The sequence below is a fragment of the Habropoda laboriosa genome, unplaced genomic scaffold, assembly GCF_001263275.1.
Source record: "Habropoda laboriosa isolate 0110345459 unplaced genomic scaffold, ASM126327v1 scaffold176, whole genome shotgun sequence".
Classification (NCBI taxonomy): domain Eukaryota; kingdom Metazoa; phylum Arthropoda; class Insecta; order Hymenoptera; family Apidae; genus Habropoda; species Habropoda laboriosa.
The window spans coordinates 664,492-682,870 of record NW_017100321.1 but is presented as its reverse complement, the minus strand read 5'-3'; the positions used below and the strand labels follow the sequence as shown (position 1 = coordinate 682,870).

The following is an 18,379-nucleotide window of genomic DNA, read 5'->3' as shown; positions in this document are numbered from 1 at the left end:
TGCCCCTCTCGTCTCCGGCTCCCGAGCGGTCCCAGAGCACGCTCAGTGTCCGCTCGGCCTCAGCACGCCCGAGTAGGAAAGGATTGGACGCGACTTCTAGAAGCTTTTTAACGCGAATAATCACCGGACACCACCGCAATTCCAATTAACCGCGTGAATCTTCCCTTCTTAATCGTTTATCCCGTGCCCTTATCTCGACGTGTTACGGTGTGTTTAACGAGAATCAATTGGACGTAGGGAAGATTAAAAAGTGTGATTGAATGTGAAAAAATTTTGTGGTAATCGTTAGAATAATGTGACAATTAAATGGTGGGGTGGTGCAGCGGAATTTTCTTGTTCTGTGATCGAATTGTTTCTAGTGTAATATATGCCTCATATCTAAATGCTCATTTGCGAGACTATAACGGCCGATGACTGACAGTACGAAGTTAACCGTCGTTCCACTCCATCAAACCGTTCCCGGAATCGAATGACACGTCGCGTGTCAGAGCTCGAACGTAAACTGAAATTCGATCCAGCTCGTGGGATAAACGAAGACAGAAGAAGAACGGCGGTGCAACGGTCGGAAATTGATGCCTAGGAGAGATATAGTTATACGTGGTGTGTGCGGATCAGTGCTCGATTTCGCGAAACGAACACACAACGAACGGCTCTCTCGACGAAATGAAGGCGGCGAAGGGTGGATGTTCGATCGATACCGCGATCGATACGGCTCAGAGATCCGCGTGAAACGTTATCGTCTGCCCGGTTCCCTTTGTACGTTCGGCCACGGTGCCGCGTATTAAAACGTTAATCTCCGGCTGTACTACCGGTTATACGTACAGATTGCCTTTGCGTCCCCCTTCTCTCTTTATCCTCTTCGTTTTCACTCCTTTTATCCTTCCTCTCTCCGTCTCTGTCCATCCTCTTCCTTCCTTCTGGACTTCTCATGGTGTGCTGCTTGCTACCTTTCTTTCCTCCTTCCTTCCTCCCGGCATTCGCTCGCTTTCTCTGCCCGTCCCTGTCCCTCCGGTTCGTCCTTGTCGCGTCCCGGACGGGGTCCTCTCGGTGTTGCTGCAGCAGCGCGTGCCAACCCGACGAACCGAAAAAAACATGGTACACCGTCAATCGGCCGCTGGTGTTCCCGCGACCTCTTCATCTTTCAGAATGCTATCAAAGTCTCAGGTGGTATATCGTGCTTCTTGGAAGATTGTGATCTATGTGTCTTTTATTACCGGCCGAGTGTTGTTCGGACGATGATGGTGTTGTTATCTGGGCGTCTGGCCGCGAAACCGCGGTGTTTCAATGGACTATTGATTTCTGACTCTCAAAGGAGCTGCTGGTTCATTAATTCGGAACCATTACTGATCGAAACCAGAGACAAGACTGAAAGTACGATTTTATCGAACACCAGGGGAGTCAATCGAAGTGGACGCAGGAAGATTGATGTTCTATCGGCGAAGATCAGTCTGAGGATCGGTACCCGGATTAACCTCAACACGTTATTCAATCTGTCAAGATTAACCGCGCGAAAAGGACGCCATTAAAAACGGTGATTTTCTGCTTCGAACGGGCAGTGTGCTCTGTTGAATAAGGAAAAAGAGAGTTTAACCAAGATTAAAAGAAATAGATGAAGTGTTCGATGAAATGTTCACGAAAAGTCTTTTATCTTTAAGCGTAGAAATGACTCGACGACATAACCTCACTTTTAACCATTGAAAAATGTCGAGTCTAGCGAGGAGACGTAAAACCTCGGTGTTAGGCTCGAAAAGATGGTGGCAGGGTGGCTGCTGGGCCACCAGGAGCCACCAGGAAGCCTATCTTCGCAAGTTGTACGCCAGGAAAAACGACCAGGTTAGCAAGATCGACGACGACTCGGCAAATCGACGTGACTCAACCGCTAATTGGACTCCCGGTGCTGTCTACGAATTACCAACCACCGATGAACACTATTTGGACGCGTTTCTAAGGAATCGTGAGGATGGAAACGAAGAGGATGACGTTGTCGGAGTGGTCGTCGGTTGTCCAGCTTTGGCTACGGGCAGGGCTAGCCCAACGGAGAAATGCGTGGAGTACTTGAACGGCGCTCACGATGCTGTGGCGTTCGAAAACGAGCGCAGAATCGCAGGGGAGCCGGTGGCCACCGATTGCGGCTCCCTGCATTCGGGTTACGATGTCGCCGCCTCTGCAGAGTGAGTTGATCTGGTTTCGTTGATCGACCTGTGTCCGAGGGAAAGTTTTTCGGTGCTACGATTGTGTCATTCTGCCGGTGTTCTTGTTTTTCGGCAACTGGCCCCTTCAAAGTGGCTTGTGCTGTGGAGCGTGTAGAGAGTGTGCAGAGGTAGTGGTTGAATGGTGATTTAATTGGTGATCTAGTGGTTCGACAGGTGTGGCGGTTAATTTGAAATCGATAGAGGAATTTGAGTGACGAGTGAGTGATTTAGAAAGTGGAATTTTTTTTTAATTAGAGAGGAATGGGGATTTCTGGAAATTAGGTAGCAGATAATTGAGAATTATGTAGAGCATTAGGAATTTCTTGAAATTAAATATAGTTAGGAAAGTGAATATTGGAAAAATTGAAGTTGATTGTTTATTCGTTGAATATCGAAAGTTATAGATAGTTCTTACGTGAATATTTTTTATTTTAGAAAATACAAGTGATGATATAATTAAAAGGAGGCTTATAGCATTTTGAGGTTAGGTTTGAAATTAAGATTCGCGCGATTACAGTCTAGATTATAAATTAGGATCGAAGTGGCGTCTACGGTTAGAACTAAAATTAGAGTTAAAACGAGCAAAGGGGTGTTATCCTTAGGATTAAAGCAACTAACCTTAGGATTAAAACTGAACTTCTGTCGAAGTTCAACTTAAGACCACCATCCTCGAGTCGGACTACACCTGACGAGGCTGTAAATTAACCATTCCGAAGGAATAAACTCGGTAGTGCATATTCGACGTTTCATTACACGCAACGACGAACCTACTGTTGTTTCTCTTTCTCGTAATCAAACCAATTTCCTGCGGAACTAAATTCGCACTTTCTTATGGAAATTCAATTCTTCCTCGTTTGAAACACATTCGATCGTATAACATTAAATTGCCTTTTTAAATTACGATAAGCCTGCCTGGAGTTTCGCCGTCTGGAAACTGTGCAAGGTTTCATTCGGAAACCAGATGGTTTATCGCCGGTTACCGTGTAATCAGGCCTACCACTCGCTACCAATTCATCGTTTCTCACGCAAGTAGGATTTCTCGCCGCTCCATGGGACTCGTACCCAACCGTCTAATGACAAACTGCCCTCTAAATTGTAACATACTTGCTTTTCGACTTAATGGCGATTCGACACACTTTTGTCTCCTTTTCTCTCAATGGAAACAAAGAATAATTATAACATTTTTTAACGAACAAACTAATTAAAATTGCTTACAATTTTTTAATTAGAAAATTAACGGTATTCCGTTCGCGATTTTTTTTCAAATTACAACCGTTTAAAATTAAAGGATTTCTGGCGGTATGTTTAATTTGATTTCTGCATATTTTTCGTCATAAAAATCAAGGGGGTCTCCTTAGATACACTAATTTTCTCTTTTTTGCTCAAATATTTTTTTTAACGAAAATTGAAGGTTTCCATTGGGGTATACAGAAATTTAATTTTTTATTAATTATTTCCTTTTTAGTAAAAATTACGGGTTTCGCGTGGTCCTGCTGTTTCTTCGAATTCGAGGATGCTGATGGGAAGGGGATTTACCGCTTCCTGTGGGAAAAGAATTTCTTCTTGGAACGGTGTTTCACGTTTATATGCAGCATACGCTGCGCACCTAGCGCGAGTACTTTATTACGTTATATAAATTCTACGTTGAAAAATTTCATACTTAACACATCTTCGAGTAACAGAGAATTCTACAGAGCTTTGTATTTATTGCATGGTTCAAGTATGATGGATGTCCTCTTGGTCCCATAGACATGCTAATTAATCCGTATTTATGGTCTTTGACCGTATAAGAGTATTCATCACTTGGCCGTTTTTTTGCTGCTTCTTTTTCTTCTGGTATTTAAGATTTTGGGATTTTGATGTGTTGGATTTAGAGGCAAGAGATGATATATCATTTTCACGAAGCGAAGAACGTCGATGGATTTGAATTTACGATTAGTGAATAGAGTTTCTTTTGATCTTTCATGGAACGAGCATTAGCATGACTGGAATTCTCTTCTATATACGTATAAGCGTGTCAACTAAAATCCTCCGTGCTGGAATTTACGATCTTACTGCAAATATTGAAATTGAATTAACGCCCAGTTTTTTATAAACGAATTTATCATTCTAGAAACTCGTTCTCGTTCGAGTACGACGAGAGCGATTGGTACTTAGCCTCCTAAACGGTGTTACGTTAATTATGCTAATTATGCCAATTAGAGCAATTTTTTTTTCACCGTTCTTCGACACTATCGTACGTTTCCTCAATTAGAAGTGTGTTCTAGGAGTAAAAATAGCATCATCCTTATGAAGGAAGCTGATACGGGAGATCTAATAATAGTACTTAATCATCTACGATGCGGTTCAGGTCTAACCTATATCTTCGTCTTTTTTAAATTACTTCCTTTTCCAGTTTTTACATGTTGTTTTTGAAAACTTGTCTAAGACATTTTGCAAAATTCCATTAATATAACTGGAATGCAAAGCTTCGTATAATTCATTTCGAAATTTATGGAATTTCACAGAACTGAAATAGAGCTTTGTGTAAAGCTTCCTCCATGTAAAATTGATAAAATGGAAAAACACCTCGTGCAACCGATATAAAATTTTACAAATATAAGAGTAATGTTGTGTGAAAGTGAAACCTCGATAAATTGTAAGGAGTATACACCAGTGATCTTGTTATCTCTAACCCAGAGGTCTTTATAATGGTTGCAGGAAGGTGTGCAGAAGCTGCAGGTGTCCCAGGGAGGAGCATCAGCGGACCTCGACGGAGGCGGGCGGTCCCTCGGGACTCGGCCTCGGTCCTGGTCCGCCGATGGCCATGGCCATGGCATTTCCGAGCGGGGCCGCGGGTTCTTCTCACCAGGAACCGTTCAAGAGTCCTGTGCAACCAGCACCGCCTGGCCTCGCTCTTCAGGAGGCTCTGATGCATCATCAGAGGCACTCACAGAGCGACGATGACAGCGGATGCGCGCTCGAGGAGTACACGTGGGTGCCGCCTGGCCTCAGGCCGGATCAGGTAAGCAAATAATCTACTTCCGATCGTCCATAGTTCCTCTACTCTCCTTTCTGTCTGGATCATTGCGAGTTCTTTTGTGGAATCTAAAATGTTCGTTTATGTGGATTGAATTTGAAAGATCGATTTACATTGTTGAATAATTAAAAAATTATCAAGTGTTTGTTACTGGTTCAAGTGAAATAGTGAAGTTGTTTGAAGATTTAGAACATAAATTATGACATGTTGAGAAATTGTAAACGATTATAGAGAGCTTATTGTTCATTTTTATGTTGGTATCGTTACATAACCAAAAAATGAACATTTCGAAGATTTCGTGTTGTTACTTCATTTTATGAGGTAGCATGTACATATATAGATATATTAAAAAAGAGAGAAATATCTTATGGAGATTTAAGTTTGTTAAATAAAAAAAACGGGCGAAAAATCGCGAAGTGAAGTGAACGTTACGAAAGTTCCAAGAGTTCCAGGACTTAGCAAGAGCGCTCACGTGGGCGCGTCCTGATACGCTATGCGCTGTACGCGGTGACTATGGATTTACATAAAGGTTGACTTTCTCTCTCGCGAGATTTATCGAGACAGTTACAGAGAGGATACCCGGGATGCCTAGAATTTTGACGATCTCCAACAGTTTCGCGTATTGTTCAAGGCATATAAATGTCATCTCGTCCAAGACATAATTTTTAATTTCGAAAAAAAAAAAAAAAATCGGTTAAACACCGATTCTGTAAGCGAAACGAAACGATTCAAACTCATTCCCGGTGTTCTTGTCCGAGGGAGGAGTCCGTCACGTGTCCCGTGTAACTGTAAGCATTTTCATTTCTGAATTATTCATGAATGATGAATATCGAGCATCGTGATAGCCGATAAACAAGGCCCAGCGTCTTTGATTCGCCTCGTAAAACTCTCTTTCTCTCTACCTCTCTCACTCTCTGCCCTTCATTAAATTTACACGTATAATTTAAACATAATTCGTTCACCGTTAAAAATCATCATAAGAACACCCAATTCGTTTCATTACTCTTCTCAACACGCCTAGATAGATAGCGAAATTTCTAACGTACATGTCATTCTACGAATACCGCCATTTAAACTCTATGTATGCGCGCGCACCCTTATCAGATTTCCCGTCAGACGAATCAGCGAGAAGACACACTCGGTATTTCATCGGACAAGTCTCGACGCGTATCGAGCGCCGTTCGATCGAAAACCGTTCCCGAAAGCAAGTTTTCAAAAGATGCCGATCCAGAGATATTCGATCATGTCATCAGTATGAAAGAGCCAGCCTGGCAGGACAATCGCGCACGCGCGTTACTTAGTCGAGCGAATCTCTTTGTCTCGCGATGAAACTCTGGTCGATTGATTCTTTCGAATTTACTTTCCGATGTATTTATAAACACGTTACAAAGTCCATAACGGAATATGAACTTTTATTTTTGAAAATCACAGAAATTAGTAGAAGAACAAATTATAATTTCACATATTTAAAAAAGAAAAATAAGCTAGTAATAAACTTAAACACAGACATCTTCACTTAACCTCCAAAATCAACTCCCTATCATTCTTCCACCAAAAAAAAAGAGAGACTCACAAGAAACGCTCGAACCCGATATACCAATGCAAAGAAAAAAAGCAACCTCGCCCAAGACGCGTCGCCTTCCACTCGATCGGCCTTAATTAACCGTACGTATTGGCGCGTCGTGTGTCGCAGGTACACCTGTACTTCAGCGCGCTACCGGAAGACAAGATCCCGTACGCGGGCAGCGCCGGCGAGAGGGAGCGGGTGAAGCAGCTGCTGCAGCAGCTACCGCCGCACGACAACGAGGCGCGGTACTGCAGCGGGCTGAGCGAGGAGGAGAAGCGGGAGCTGAGGGTGTTCGCCGCTCAGCGGAAACGCGAGGCTCTGGGACGGGGACACGCGAGCCAACTGGACAGGTCCCACGGCGCCGGATGCCGGGAGTGCAGCAGGCCGATCGCGGCTGGCGAGATGGCGGTCGCCGCGAGCCGCGCCGGACCGTCCGCCCTCTGGCATCCGGCCTGCTTCGTCTGCTGCGTGTGTAGGCAGCTGCTCGTCGACCTGATATACTTCTGGAGAGACGGCAGACTCTACTGCGGCAGGCATCACGCGGAAACGCTGAAACCGAGATGCTGCGCATGCGACGAAATCATACTAGCCGACGAGTGCACCGAGGCTGAGGGAAGGGCATGGCACATGAGGCATTTCGCTTGTCTCGAGTGCGATCGACAGGTAAAGGATGGATAGGGCTGGTGTTTTGATGAATGTTGTTCTCTTAGCGGGGTTAGACTTTAGTGAAGGGAATGAAAGGGAAAGGAAATGTTCAAGGGGGAAATTCAATATAGAATTGAGATTAATTTTATGTTTTAATGGATACGATGAAGAATGTCTATTTGTTTGGTTTTTTTCTTTTGTACATGGAGTGGTTAGTGTTGATGTGGTAATATGAGAAAGGTTCGAAAATAGGTTAGGGACTCGTGAGGGATTGCATGACACGAAGCTATGTGTTTTTATCGTTCAAGGTCGTTCATCTGATTTCGCCTCGATTCAAAGAAGCATGAAAGCACAGTGTCATTGAAAACAATGTTACCGACTGTCCATGAATACTAACCAAGTTATCTACAAGGGGCATGAATTATGCATTGTATTCGTAAGCCTAAAAATGGATATCTGCAATTCAGCATCAGTGTTCAAACATTACGGAACACGTGTTTGTACCGGACGATCAACATTACTTTTCTGTCTTACTTTTCCATTAATATCGTACACATTTGTCGAGGCGAAAAGTATCTAAAATCATTCCACGTGCAAAATAGTAGCACATCAGAAAAGAAAGCATAAACAAAGTCATACGTTTTATTCAGGACAGAGAGATGCTCTTAAAGCGATTTCACGTATCAACAACTACCGCCATTGAAAGAATAAATATCTCACTCGAATCCGCAATTTATCACCGGTCCCTCGATCTGCATCGATCAGGATCAACTCCTCTCACTTATCGTGACGACTAATCGAGAATCCCTGTCGACCAACACATACGCACCTACTTAACCTCTCAGCATCAGATCGAATCGCTCTTAATACCCGTGCACACACACTGTAACTTTATCACTGGGAACGCATTAATCGCGAAAAATCACGGATTTCATGGAACGTGTCAAGCACGAATGCAGGAAAAAGGTATAAAAGGAGAAACATCACCGATATATACGTGTATACGATCTCGCTTATATCCACTGGGGAAAAAAGTCCAATGAAAGCGGTACGACGTAGTCCCGTCGGATGGGGCACAGAGGGCAGCAGCTTCGATCGTTGGCGCTTTTTGTAACGTGACAATTATTTACGCCCGACGAGCACGTCCGTCGAGAGTCATTTAGCCTGGAGCGCCGGGACGATTTAGCTGTCAGCCTCAGTGCTGTCCCCTTTATATCCTGTGACGGCCGTCCGTGGCATACAGCACGATAATTCATTGAATCTAGGTGTCGATAAATGTCACGTACAGTCGGCTGCCGGCTGCGCTTCGGACAAAGCTTCTTATCGACCGGACTGGCTCGATAATGAACGATGGAATCTGGATTACGATCGGCCATGTGTCGGCGTTTCTGTTCTCCCGGGATCCACGATAATCCGAGACAAAGTGCACACGTGTAACGATGTATCGGGCCACGGAGTGGATTAATGGGATGAATCGTAGAACTGGCGTGATGATAAAAGTGCTTTTTGTAGGCGTTCCGGATGATGAATGCTTGGCTGATTGTGATTTGAAAAATGTATTTCTGATTTTGTTATTGATTTTTTTTTTTTTTACATGATATAGGGTATATCGGTAATAAGGATTTAGATTTATGTTGAATTGCTAGCATGCTATATAATAATGTGTATATTGAAATCAGTTGATTGCTCATACAGGGTGTCTCACGTAACACTTACCACGATCCACGAAAGTTGATCAGTTTTCAGTCGGCTACAAGTTGTAACAAACAGAATTTTCAAAAACTTTTTCCCAATAAATTGTCAAGGTAACCTTCATTTTTTAAATAGTATTACATATTTTTGACTGCGTAGTATTGTAACTGATACCAAGACGAATTCAATCACGTGGTTCTACTGTGACCTTGAATTCAGAAATGTGGAATCAACGAACGGAATCGTTTTCGTGTAAAATTATTTTTTATTTGTGTTAAATTTTACGTAAACTTCCTCTGCTAGAAATGAAATCAAAAAATTATAACAACAAATCTCCGGAAGTGCTTGAAAAATGGTGATTAGTGTTATGTGGGACAACCTGTATATTTACATCATATACTCTACAGTAGTGTTCCCCCACCACTCTGCCTCTTTACCTCAATTAGTATTCGTTCTAAAAACATTTCACGACACGCACACGTAGTGCAAATGACCCTAATATGGTTTTCACGCAATCTGTGTTATCTTATTTTCAATATTATCCGTTTTCAATATACATGCATATTTTTTTTTAAATTTTATTCTATAAACGTAACAACGAGGGTTACTTGTGCACCAAAATTCTGCTCTCCTTAGCGAAAATATCCTACCTATCGATAATTCATTTTTCAAGGTTTTTTGAAATATTTGGAAATCTACATTTTTTTTTTTACCATTTGCTTTATACAACTATTTGACCGTTTCAAATCATAAAACCTCACTTTTCTCGGATCTTCGAAAATGTTGGAACGACCGAGCTACAAAAAGGCGGGCAGAACATCAATTACCCATCCCAAGCAACATCCTCTTAACCACCTTTTCTCGCTAACCCAACCTTACTCCAGATAAGCACCGCTAATAACGCTGACCCAAGGATGCTCCCAGAAGCATTTACAACTCTCATATACATGGAAACCAACCCTAAAATGATCCAAAACCAACCATCTCACACTGATCATATTACCTAGATCAGCATCCCCTAAACGGTGCATTCTGATTTCAGCTCGGCGGGCAGAGGTACGTGATGAGGGAGGGTAGACCTTATTGTCTCCGGTGTTTCGACGCCTCGTTCGCGGAGTACTGCGACAGCTGTGGCGAACCGATCGGCGTTGATCAGGGGCAAATGTCGCACGAGGGTCAGCACTGGCACGCGACCGAGGCTTGCTTCTGCTGCGCCACATGCCGCACGTCCCTCCTTGGACGACCGTTCCTGCCGCGAAGAGGTGCCATTTATTGCAGCATAGCCTGTAGCAAAGGGGAACCACCGACGACACCGAGCGACTCCTCCGCTGGACCTCCCCCTCCACCTTCTTTCCTCAGGTAGTCACACCGTTGTTCTGACCTTTTGCATACAGTTACAAAGGGAAGGAAAATTCCTGAGAAAATGGAACTACGGAGGATTAAGCTGAATAGGTTTAATTTGGTCGTTAAGTTGGTTAATTAGTTTATTGTTGCTGGATTTGTAGAACTGGTCGGAGGCAACCACCACCCAGCGAAGGTTCCTCAAGTCCACCGCCTCCTCCACCACCTCCACCTCCACCCGGATCGAGACACACATTGGGTTCACCGCGAAATTCACCTCGAATGAACAGGAAACATCATCAGACGTCTACCTCTCTGGCGACGACACCCACGCAGAGCACGCTGAGTCCTGAGTTCGTGACTGAAGGATTCCCCTCGAGTGGTTCCAGGCCCAGTGGCCTTGACAGGGTGCTCCTGGAGAGGAATCTCGAAAGACTGCTCCAGGAACGTAGCACCCATCCCGAGGAGAACCGCACTGAACTGGGAAGGTAAATGAACTTCCCAGGAACCTTGTTTTTGTAGAGATAAATTTTCAAGTTCCAAAGTTTTATTTTACATTTTTATGAATTCTTCCCATTTTATTTTAAATTTATCATCCACAATCTCTGTATTGTATAATTCATAAAATATAATTTACTGGAAAGCGTGAAGTAGAAAGTCTGTGTACAAAGATAACTGTTTGTCCGGTTCTCCTATCTCTAGGCGCACTGTACAGTACACTAGCGCCTCACTTTCTCAATTAACTCCCATTGAATCATGCGCTATTATATTAATCTTTCTCTAACAAATCTTGAACAATCTCTTTAAATAATTCATCCCATATGAATCACTAATCTTGCTAAGAATAAAATTCAAACAACAAAGTGATCATCTAATCTTCGTCAAATATACAGGGTGACTCACATGAAGTGGTGTCATCTCTATTATCTCCGTTGTTGGTGGACCGATCGAAAAATTTTTTTTTTCATTCATGATATGGTTTTCAAGAACCTTCGAAACATTGACATTAAATTTTTTCCGTCATTTTTTAAACAAGTACATAAAAAAGTTGATCTGAATAAAGACAAAATTAGAAAAATATATAATGCCGTCGTCACTTTGACAAAGATAATTTCGATCACGTTATACAGTTCATACCCTGGACACTCATAATCTACGCGGAGAAATAGTTGCATAAATCCAATTAACCATCGAGAAATATTTTCTTCGCAGGCTGATGCAGGCAAGAGACCGAGAACCTCTGAGATGTGTTCAGAACTGCACTCCTTCCCACGCGTCGAGCATGCCAGAACTGCCACCGCCGCCGCCTAGGCCGTCGTCGGGGGCGTCCGCGTCGGCGTCAACGTCCACATCGACCGGCGTCGCGGTCACCGTGCCCGGGGGGTTGTTGGCACAGGAGTCGGCGACATCGCCGACGACCCTTGTCGTCGGCCAGGCCGATCCACCGACGCCGACGTCGCGACGCGTGCGGTTCCAGGGGGATCTGGATGTGAACGATCATGCCGCGTCGTCGTCGTCGCGTGTCCCCCTACCCACTGCCCACGACAGGAATTCCTCGTCCTCCCCATCCCCACCCCCGGCCGTTCTCTTAAGAACGAATGTGTCTCGTTCGAGAAGCTTGCAGCCGGAGGAAGTCGCCAGCACGTCCGCCTGGGGTGCGTAGAAACTTTCCTGCTTTGCATATGATAACACGCTTCCTTCGAGGAAACGCCATCCCTTCCAAGAATGAGAAATTTTAGACAGATGGTGGTCTTAGTTAGGTTTTGTCGGGACTTTGATGGTCTTTGAAGTTTTAGCGAATGATAGAACTTGGGGAAAGATTGATGGGTGAATCGTAATTATTGTTTGAAATTTATGAACCTACTTTACCGACTGTGATATCTGTATTAAGCGTACTGTTGCTGCAATGCATCCACTATATTGTGTTTATGTTAACTATATTTTTTATAAGTATAGTAAAATTTAAAATACATTTAACATGTCATGTCTGCCATACCTACTGCACTAATTGCATTTGTCATGTCTGATTCAACTATTACATTTCCCATAAGCGTCATAACTAGGCTACGGATGTTTGTGTAATTATAACGTATCACAATATGCAAAATAGACGAGAGTAACGTTTGAATCTTTTGAAATAAGTAAACAGAAATAGCATTTTGCATATATTTTTAATACGTTTATTATTAAATGTCCTCGGCAGTAGGCAGCTATATTTATTAGCTTCTTATACCTGGTATACTTTTTATAATTATTTTATTTGTCATTTTTCTGCTGCACAGGTATGGCAGGAAGCTCAAAATCGAGAATGGAAGGTGAGGATGACGACATCGAGTCCTGCTGTTCCACCTGCAGCTCGTCTAGTAGTTCAGACGAGGCTGCTGCATACGCCTTGCCACCGAGAAGAGCATATGGCGGCGTTAGAATTTCTTATGTGCCGAACGACGCAGTAGCGGCCGCGAGGAAACGCACACCCACCTCCACCACTCCGAATCAAATGCAGAGGGACTCGGAGAAATGTGTCGTGTCTTGATGTCTCGTTAGAGAATTTGGAATTGCCATGTCGATGTGTTCGATACAATTGATATCGATGGAAACACGCTTTTGTTTTGCAGTCACGTGACGTGAAAAAAAGAGGTTAGAATGTCGAGAACGATCGAGCAACGCGAAAGACGAACGAACGCGAGACAACACAGAGTTCCTAAAAACGGCATAAACTGAGTTCGAGACGTCTTCCGTGGTCGAGGCTCGATTTTCTTCGTTGTAAAATCGGACTCCCGAGAGAGAGAGGATTTTTAATTATATTCGTGTACATAGTGAACGTACTTCCGAAACGATCGCTCGTGAACACCGGACACAGTCGCGAGGATCGCGCTTCTCCTTCTATTTTTATTACCCCCCGTTGAACGTATTTGATAATAATAACGATGATGATAACGTTATATTTTATTACCATTGCCATTCCCGCTGCGTAAACGACAGAGTTAAACCAGCGTCGCGTGCTTGTTTAAAACCGGATCGTTCCGCTTCGACCTGCTTGTTCAGATGTCGCTCTGAGCTAAGAGCATCGGTCGAAAAGCGGGCTCTGCTCTACACGAGGCAGAGACAGTATTTAATCGTGATGCGACCGCATGACGTTACGCTGTAAGTACAAATGACGAGCGTTCGGACCGAGATGTAGACAATCTGAAAAGTATTCGGGAAATAAATTCAGACGAAATCGATCGTAGCGATCGTGTGTCACTCGGTTATTTAATCAATTACCTGATATGTCCTTTCACGTATTTCCTAATGTACACCATTATCTTACCATCCATAATTTAAAAAAAAAAAGAATTAAGTACTTAAAAACATTTTCTTCGAATTTCCACAGTGAAATTGATTTTATTCAAGATTTATTTGAAAATAAATCTTATCCTAGATTAATCTTTTTTATTTTTCCTCACCTAAGCAGCAGTCAACCGAAACAACCGTACTTCAACACGTGAAAACTCGCTTTCTACCTCTTCGACCCAAGGTAAGATCAATCATGAGCGAGGCAACGTTCGGAAAGCTCGTAAAAGCCACGTTCACCGATCGTTCCGCTGCAACGAGATGCACGTAACATGCGATCAGAATAACTTCTAGAAAACTGTGATGGCAGACGATGTTAACAACGGTGAGATCTCCGTGAACAAAAGTGCTGCATTAAGGCCTGTCGTCTGATTAGAGAGAGGGGCAAAATGAAAACGCACGGTCGGGCAGCGAAAAGAGCGAAAGTGGTTTCTCTCGACCAAACCAGACGCTCGTTGTTATGCCACTATCTCGTCTACTTGTTACACTCGTAAAGCCTCTTTCTCTCTCTCTCTGGCTTTCTCTTGTTTCACGCGAGAGAGATCTCTGGTATATGACGAGATGTCGGAAGAATCAGAAGAATGAGCCACACCGATTTATTATCCGCCAACGTCCAAGTTTTCTACCAAGGATTCCCCGAGCCTTGTTGCGAAAGATGGCGACGCCATTATCCTATGGCGCGCACCTACTACGGTTCGTGTCGCGCATTCATATCGACTAATCGAATGTTTTCAGAGGATGCGTGCTCGAATGCAGTCGATTATGTCATGATAACCCGAGGGAACAACAGGTTACACGAGGTTATGTAAGTTCTTGAGAGATCTCGTGACCTGCCAGAGACACCTATGGGGAATTGTGTGATGAGGCTATTGTAGCGTTAACGTGTTTCTTGTGGAACTATTTAGGTTAATTCGAGACACCGTTGAAACAGGTGTTTCATAGCGAATGATGGAGGTTATGGTGGATGTATTGAAAAAAAAAGTGGAAGGAAACATTTGATATTTAAATAGTTTAAGATGGAATCAATTGTATTTTATTTTATATATTTTTTTACTGTTCGTGAAGTATTATTTTTTATTTTGTTGTTTCGAATATCGTAGAAAATTTATTTAACGAATGTAATACTTTTTGTATATTGTAGTATTGTTGGTAATGTTAAAGATATTAATTATTACACTGTTTTTTCACTTCTAATGGTTAGTACACTTTCTTGGATCAGCTAGAAACGCAGGTCTATAAAAATATCGAGCAGTATTTTTCTCCCATTTTATGCACTCCTAATACGCACACTTTAACGGTTTAAAACGGTCCGAAGTGAAATCCTCGTCGTAAATCGTGTGTTCGGAACAGTTTTACTGGTCAATTACGCAAATCGACGCGCGGACGTTTCTCAGGAAACATTTTCCTCCAGTACATTGTACATTTTGCAGGTTGCTAATATTGGTAAGAAACGTCGACTTACATAGTTGTTCATTTGCAGTATCCCTGCAAATATTAAACTTCACCATACATGCTATAAAAATTTTAAATCAGTTTGAAATTAAATTTATAATTATTATACTAGAATTTCCAAGAAAATTTCTAAAGAACTTTAATTGGGTATATAATTCATATCTGACACGTAACAAGTACAAAATCTGAAGTACAACTTTCTCGTGAAACTTTAATTATTATACTATATGTATACTATCATAACATAATCTACACGAGGCTATATACAAGATTTCAGCAAAAAGTGTAATGAGCCGACTTTATTGCAATTATAGAGGATACTAATTGAATTCTGATAATAGAACTGATTACGCCCCATCTACATTCGTTGATTCACGTTTTTCTACAAAGATAAGAAATTTCATCGCGGAAAATTAAAATCGCAAAGATGCACAAACTAGGCCGTGATTGCGCCATTGTACACACAAGTGATTCGCGCGACTGTTATACACACCTGAAAGAGAACGCACTCTCGCGTGTATGCTCGTTTTCACGGAATCCTCTTCAGACGCGTAACACGGACCATCGTGCCGTGTTATGGAGCCCCGCCATTGTATTGTTTCCGTGGATCCATTCGCGATACACGAACATTTCCCTCGGCGCGTTCACCTATGACCCTAGTCGTCGCATTCAACGTACAAATTTTCTTCATACCTCTGTAACAATGTTACTTTCAATTTAACACCGAATATTTTCATATCGGTCTATTCTTTTTTTATAAAATAGACCCTATTAGACGTTTGTTTGCAATAGATTCAGGTGCACTAAAGTTCCTTTCCACTCGATACACAAAAATAGAAACTCATTGTTAATTTCAACACTCACTTTTTCCACCTAATACCACAAATACTGAAAATTTCTGTTTATATTTTATTCATACCATATATCACAGTGAACGTAAACGGACACTCGTCCGACTTCTCCATTTTGCTTATCTCCTAACCTAAACCCGCCAAAAAAGGCGCAACAAGTAGGCGCGGGCGCGTAAGGTGTTTATACGCCATGGAATGTAGGAAAGAATGCCCGTGGAAGGAACGGCAGACCCACTGGCCATAATATTGTGCCACGCATACGCAACTGCTTGCCATTCCACATACACTTAACGCCTTCGTCGATGTCTAATGACGACACTCGTGGATACGTATTCTACAAGTGGAATCGTGCTCTCTCCCCCTCCCTACGCACCCTTGCTAACATCACGGTATCCCTTGGGGGCATTCCATCCAGCCCCCTACAGCACGTTACCACATCAATTTATGTAACGTTAAGAACTGCTATCTGATCGAGGATTCTTACTTCGAGTGAGTCGGACTCTGGTCAAAACGACCCGTGGTTATTACGAATTTGTTGTCTTTTATCCCTGCGGGGAAAAAAGCACGACGAGTACGATAAAACAGACGAAGATTTCAAGGTTTAAGTTGAGTAAGATGATCATCGCGTGTATCGTCGAATTGTTGATTAGCAGTTACCTATGCGTATCTCGTTTCTTTATATCATATACGTATTTTTATTACACGTATACGAGGCACTTCTATCTCTATTATTATTCATCCCACTTAAAGTTTTTTTTTTCTAAGTCACATATACCATTCCTTTTGTAATTCAAACTCTCTACTCTTACTACATACATTTAATAATATCTCTTGTAAAGTGTAATAAAGGGGCTAACTTCACGAGATAAGTATCTTTCAGCCGTCGACTAAATATCGACTAGCCGTATTCGCGATGCAAGCGACACAGAATACATACCCACCGACCCTAACCTCTTGTCGAACTTGCAAAGAAGCGCCAAGAATCCTCAAAAAACCATATAACCTCCTACACATTACTTGGTGAACTAAAAATAAATCCAGTCCCGGATCTTGAGACGGCGACATGTTATTTCCAAGCCGAATTCCGTGAAACTTTCAGTATACAGAGCAAATTCCGGCCGTTCCCTGTCGCATCTCGTTTCGTTTAAATCACCGAGTTGAATGAAATCTCGGTTTCCCGTTACGCGGAGTCTGATTCACGCGAGAGTCACGTCGGCCGGCGTGGACAGAGAACGCATTCTCGCCTAGCCGCCACTATCCGGCCGGATCTCCGGCCATTCCACAGATGCTGGACGCGTTGTGGATACGCCCAAATAACGTTCTCTAGCGAGGATCGCGCGACCGGTGTTGAGGAACCCGCTTATCCGACCGCGAGGTACGCGAATGCAAAGAATTCCGTCTCGCCTCGCGCGGTACTCATGTCGTGTTTGTCGTTGCTTACAACGGGCTTTTGTAAGAAAATTCCTGCGGGATACCGATAGGTGATCGTTGGGTATGCGGGGTTATGTAGGATTTATTATACACGAGATATAATGTTCTTTTGTGCTGCAGTGTCGAGAGTTTGCATTAGAATGTCGCGAAAATTTAGCTGCCATATTGGGATAGTGTATTTATTTTAAAAGTGGTGGGGGATATTTCTCATTATAGGTTAGACAGACGTCAGTGAGTTTTGGAGATGAAAATTTTTGTAAAGATTAATATTTTTCTTCTGTTAAAAACGTTACGAGACAGTAGGTTAATGGCCGAGATAATGATACTTAGTTTAATCTAACAAGGGGTTAGGAGGTCTCATAAAAGTGTGGATTCTGCAGTGTGAATAGAAAATAAGAGAAAACGGTTAGGAATGTCACACGGTAAACAATGCAACAGCGTTAAAGTGTGTTAGAACACGTGGAGTATAGAAAGTAATAAAAATGACAGCGAGAAGAACAGTAAAGTGACGTAAATAGAAACATTTCAAAGTAGGTAAAAATTCCTAACGAATAATCCATCAACTGGACAATGTAAACATCAATAAAATAGCACCCAATAATCATAACCTCGAACAGTAGGTTTTACCTTATTTCTTCATGAGGAACAAAAACCATGTTCAACGAAAGAAGTAAGATGAAGAGAAGTTGATGGTTATTACGAGGACGCGACGAAAAATTTCACCTAGTCGTGGACCTGCGGCAATTTCACGGATAACAGCGAGCGTGTCAGAGGCTGAATCGTTCGAATTAATCATACGCGACGCAAGTAGGCCGGTCGCGTAAAAACAAACGATCTGCGCGTGCGCACAGCCACG

General features: G+C 42.7%; 1 protein-coding gene across 2 annotated transcripts in view; it reads left to right on the top strand.

Annotated features, from left to right (window-relative positions):
• Window positions 1–13,621, top strand: part of LOC108574247 (protein espinas-like) — a 54,820-nt gene extending 41,199 nt beyond the window's left edge. The window contains exons 1-7 of one of the 2 annotated variants that reach the window (XM_017936801.1): window positions 1,702–2,171; window positions 4,893–5,196; window positions 6,905–7,441; window positions 10,158–10,474; window positions 10,621–10,944; window positions 11,669–12,111; window positions 12,739–13,621. In XM_017936801.1, coding sequence (XP_017792290.1) covers window positions 1,702–2,171; window positions 4,893–5,196; window positions 6,905–7,441; window positions 10,158–10,474; window positions 10,621–10,944; window positions 11,669–12,111; window positions 12,739–12,989 — 2,646 coding nt within the window. In that variant the 3' untranslated portion in view covers window positions 12,990–13,621. Of the gene's footprint in view, window positions 1–1,701; window positions 2,172–4,892; window positions 5,197–6,904; window positions 7,442–10,157; window positions 10,475–10,620; window positions 10,945–11,668; window positions 12,112–12,738 lie in introns of those variants that run through there. The other variant, XM_017936802.1, reaches the window with a different exon arrangement.
• Window positions 13,622–18,379: the final 4,758 nt, after the last annotated feature.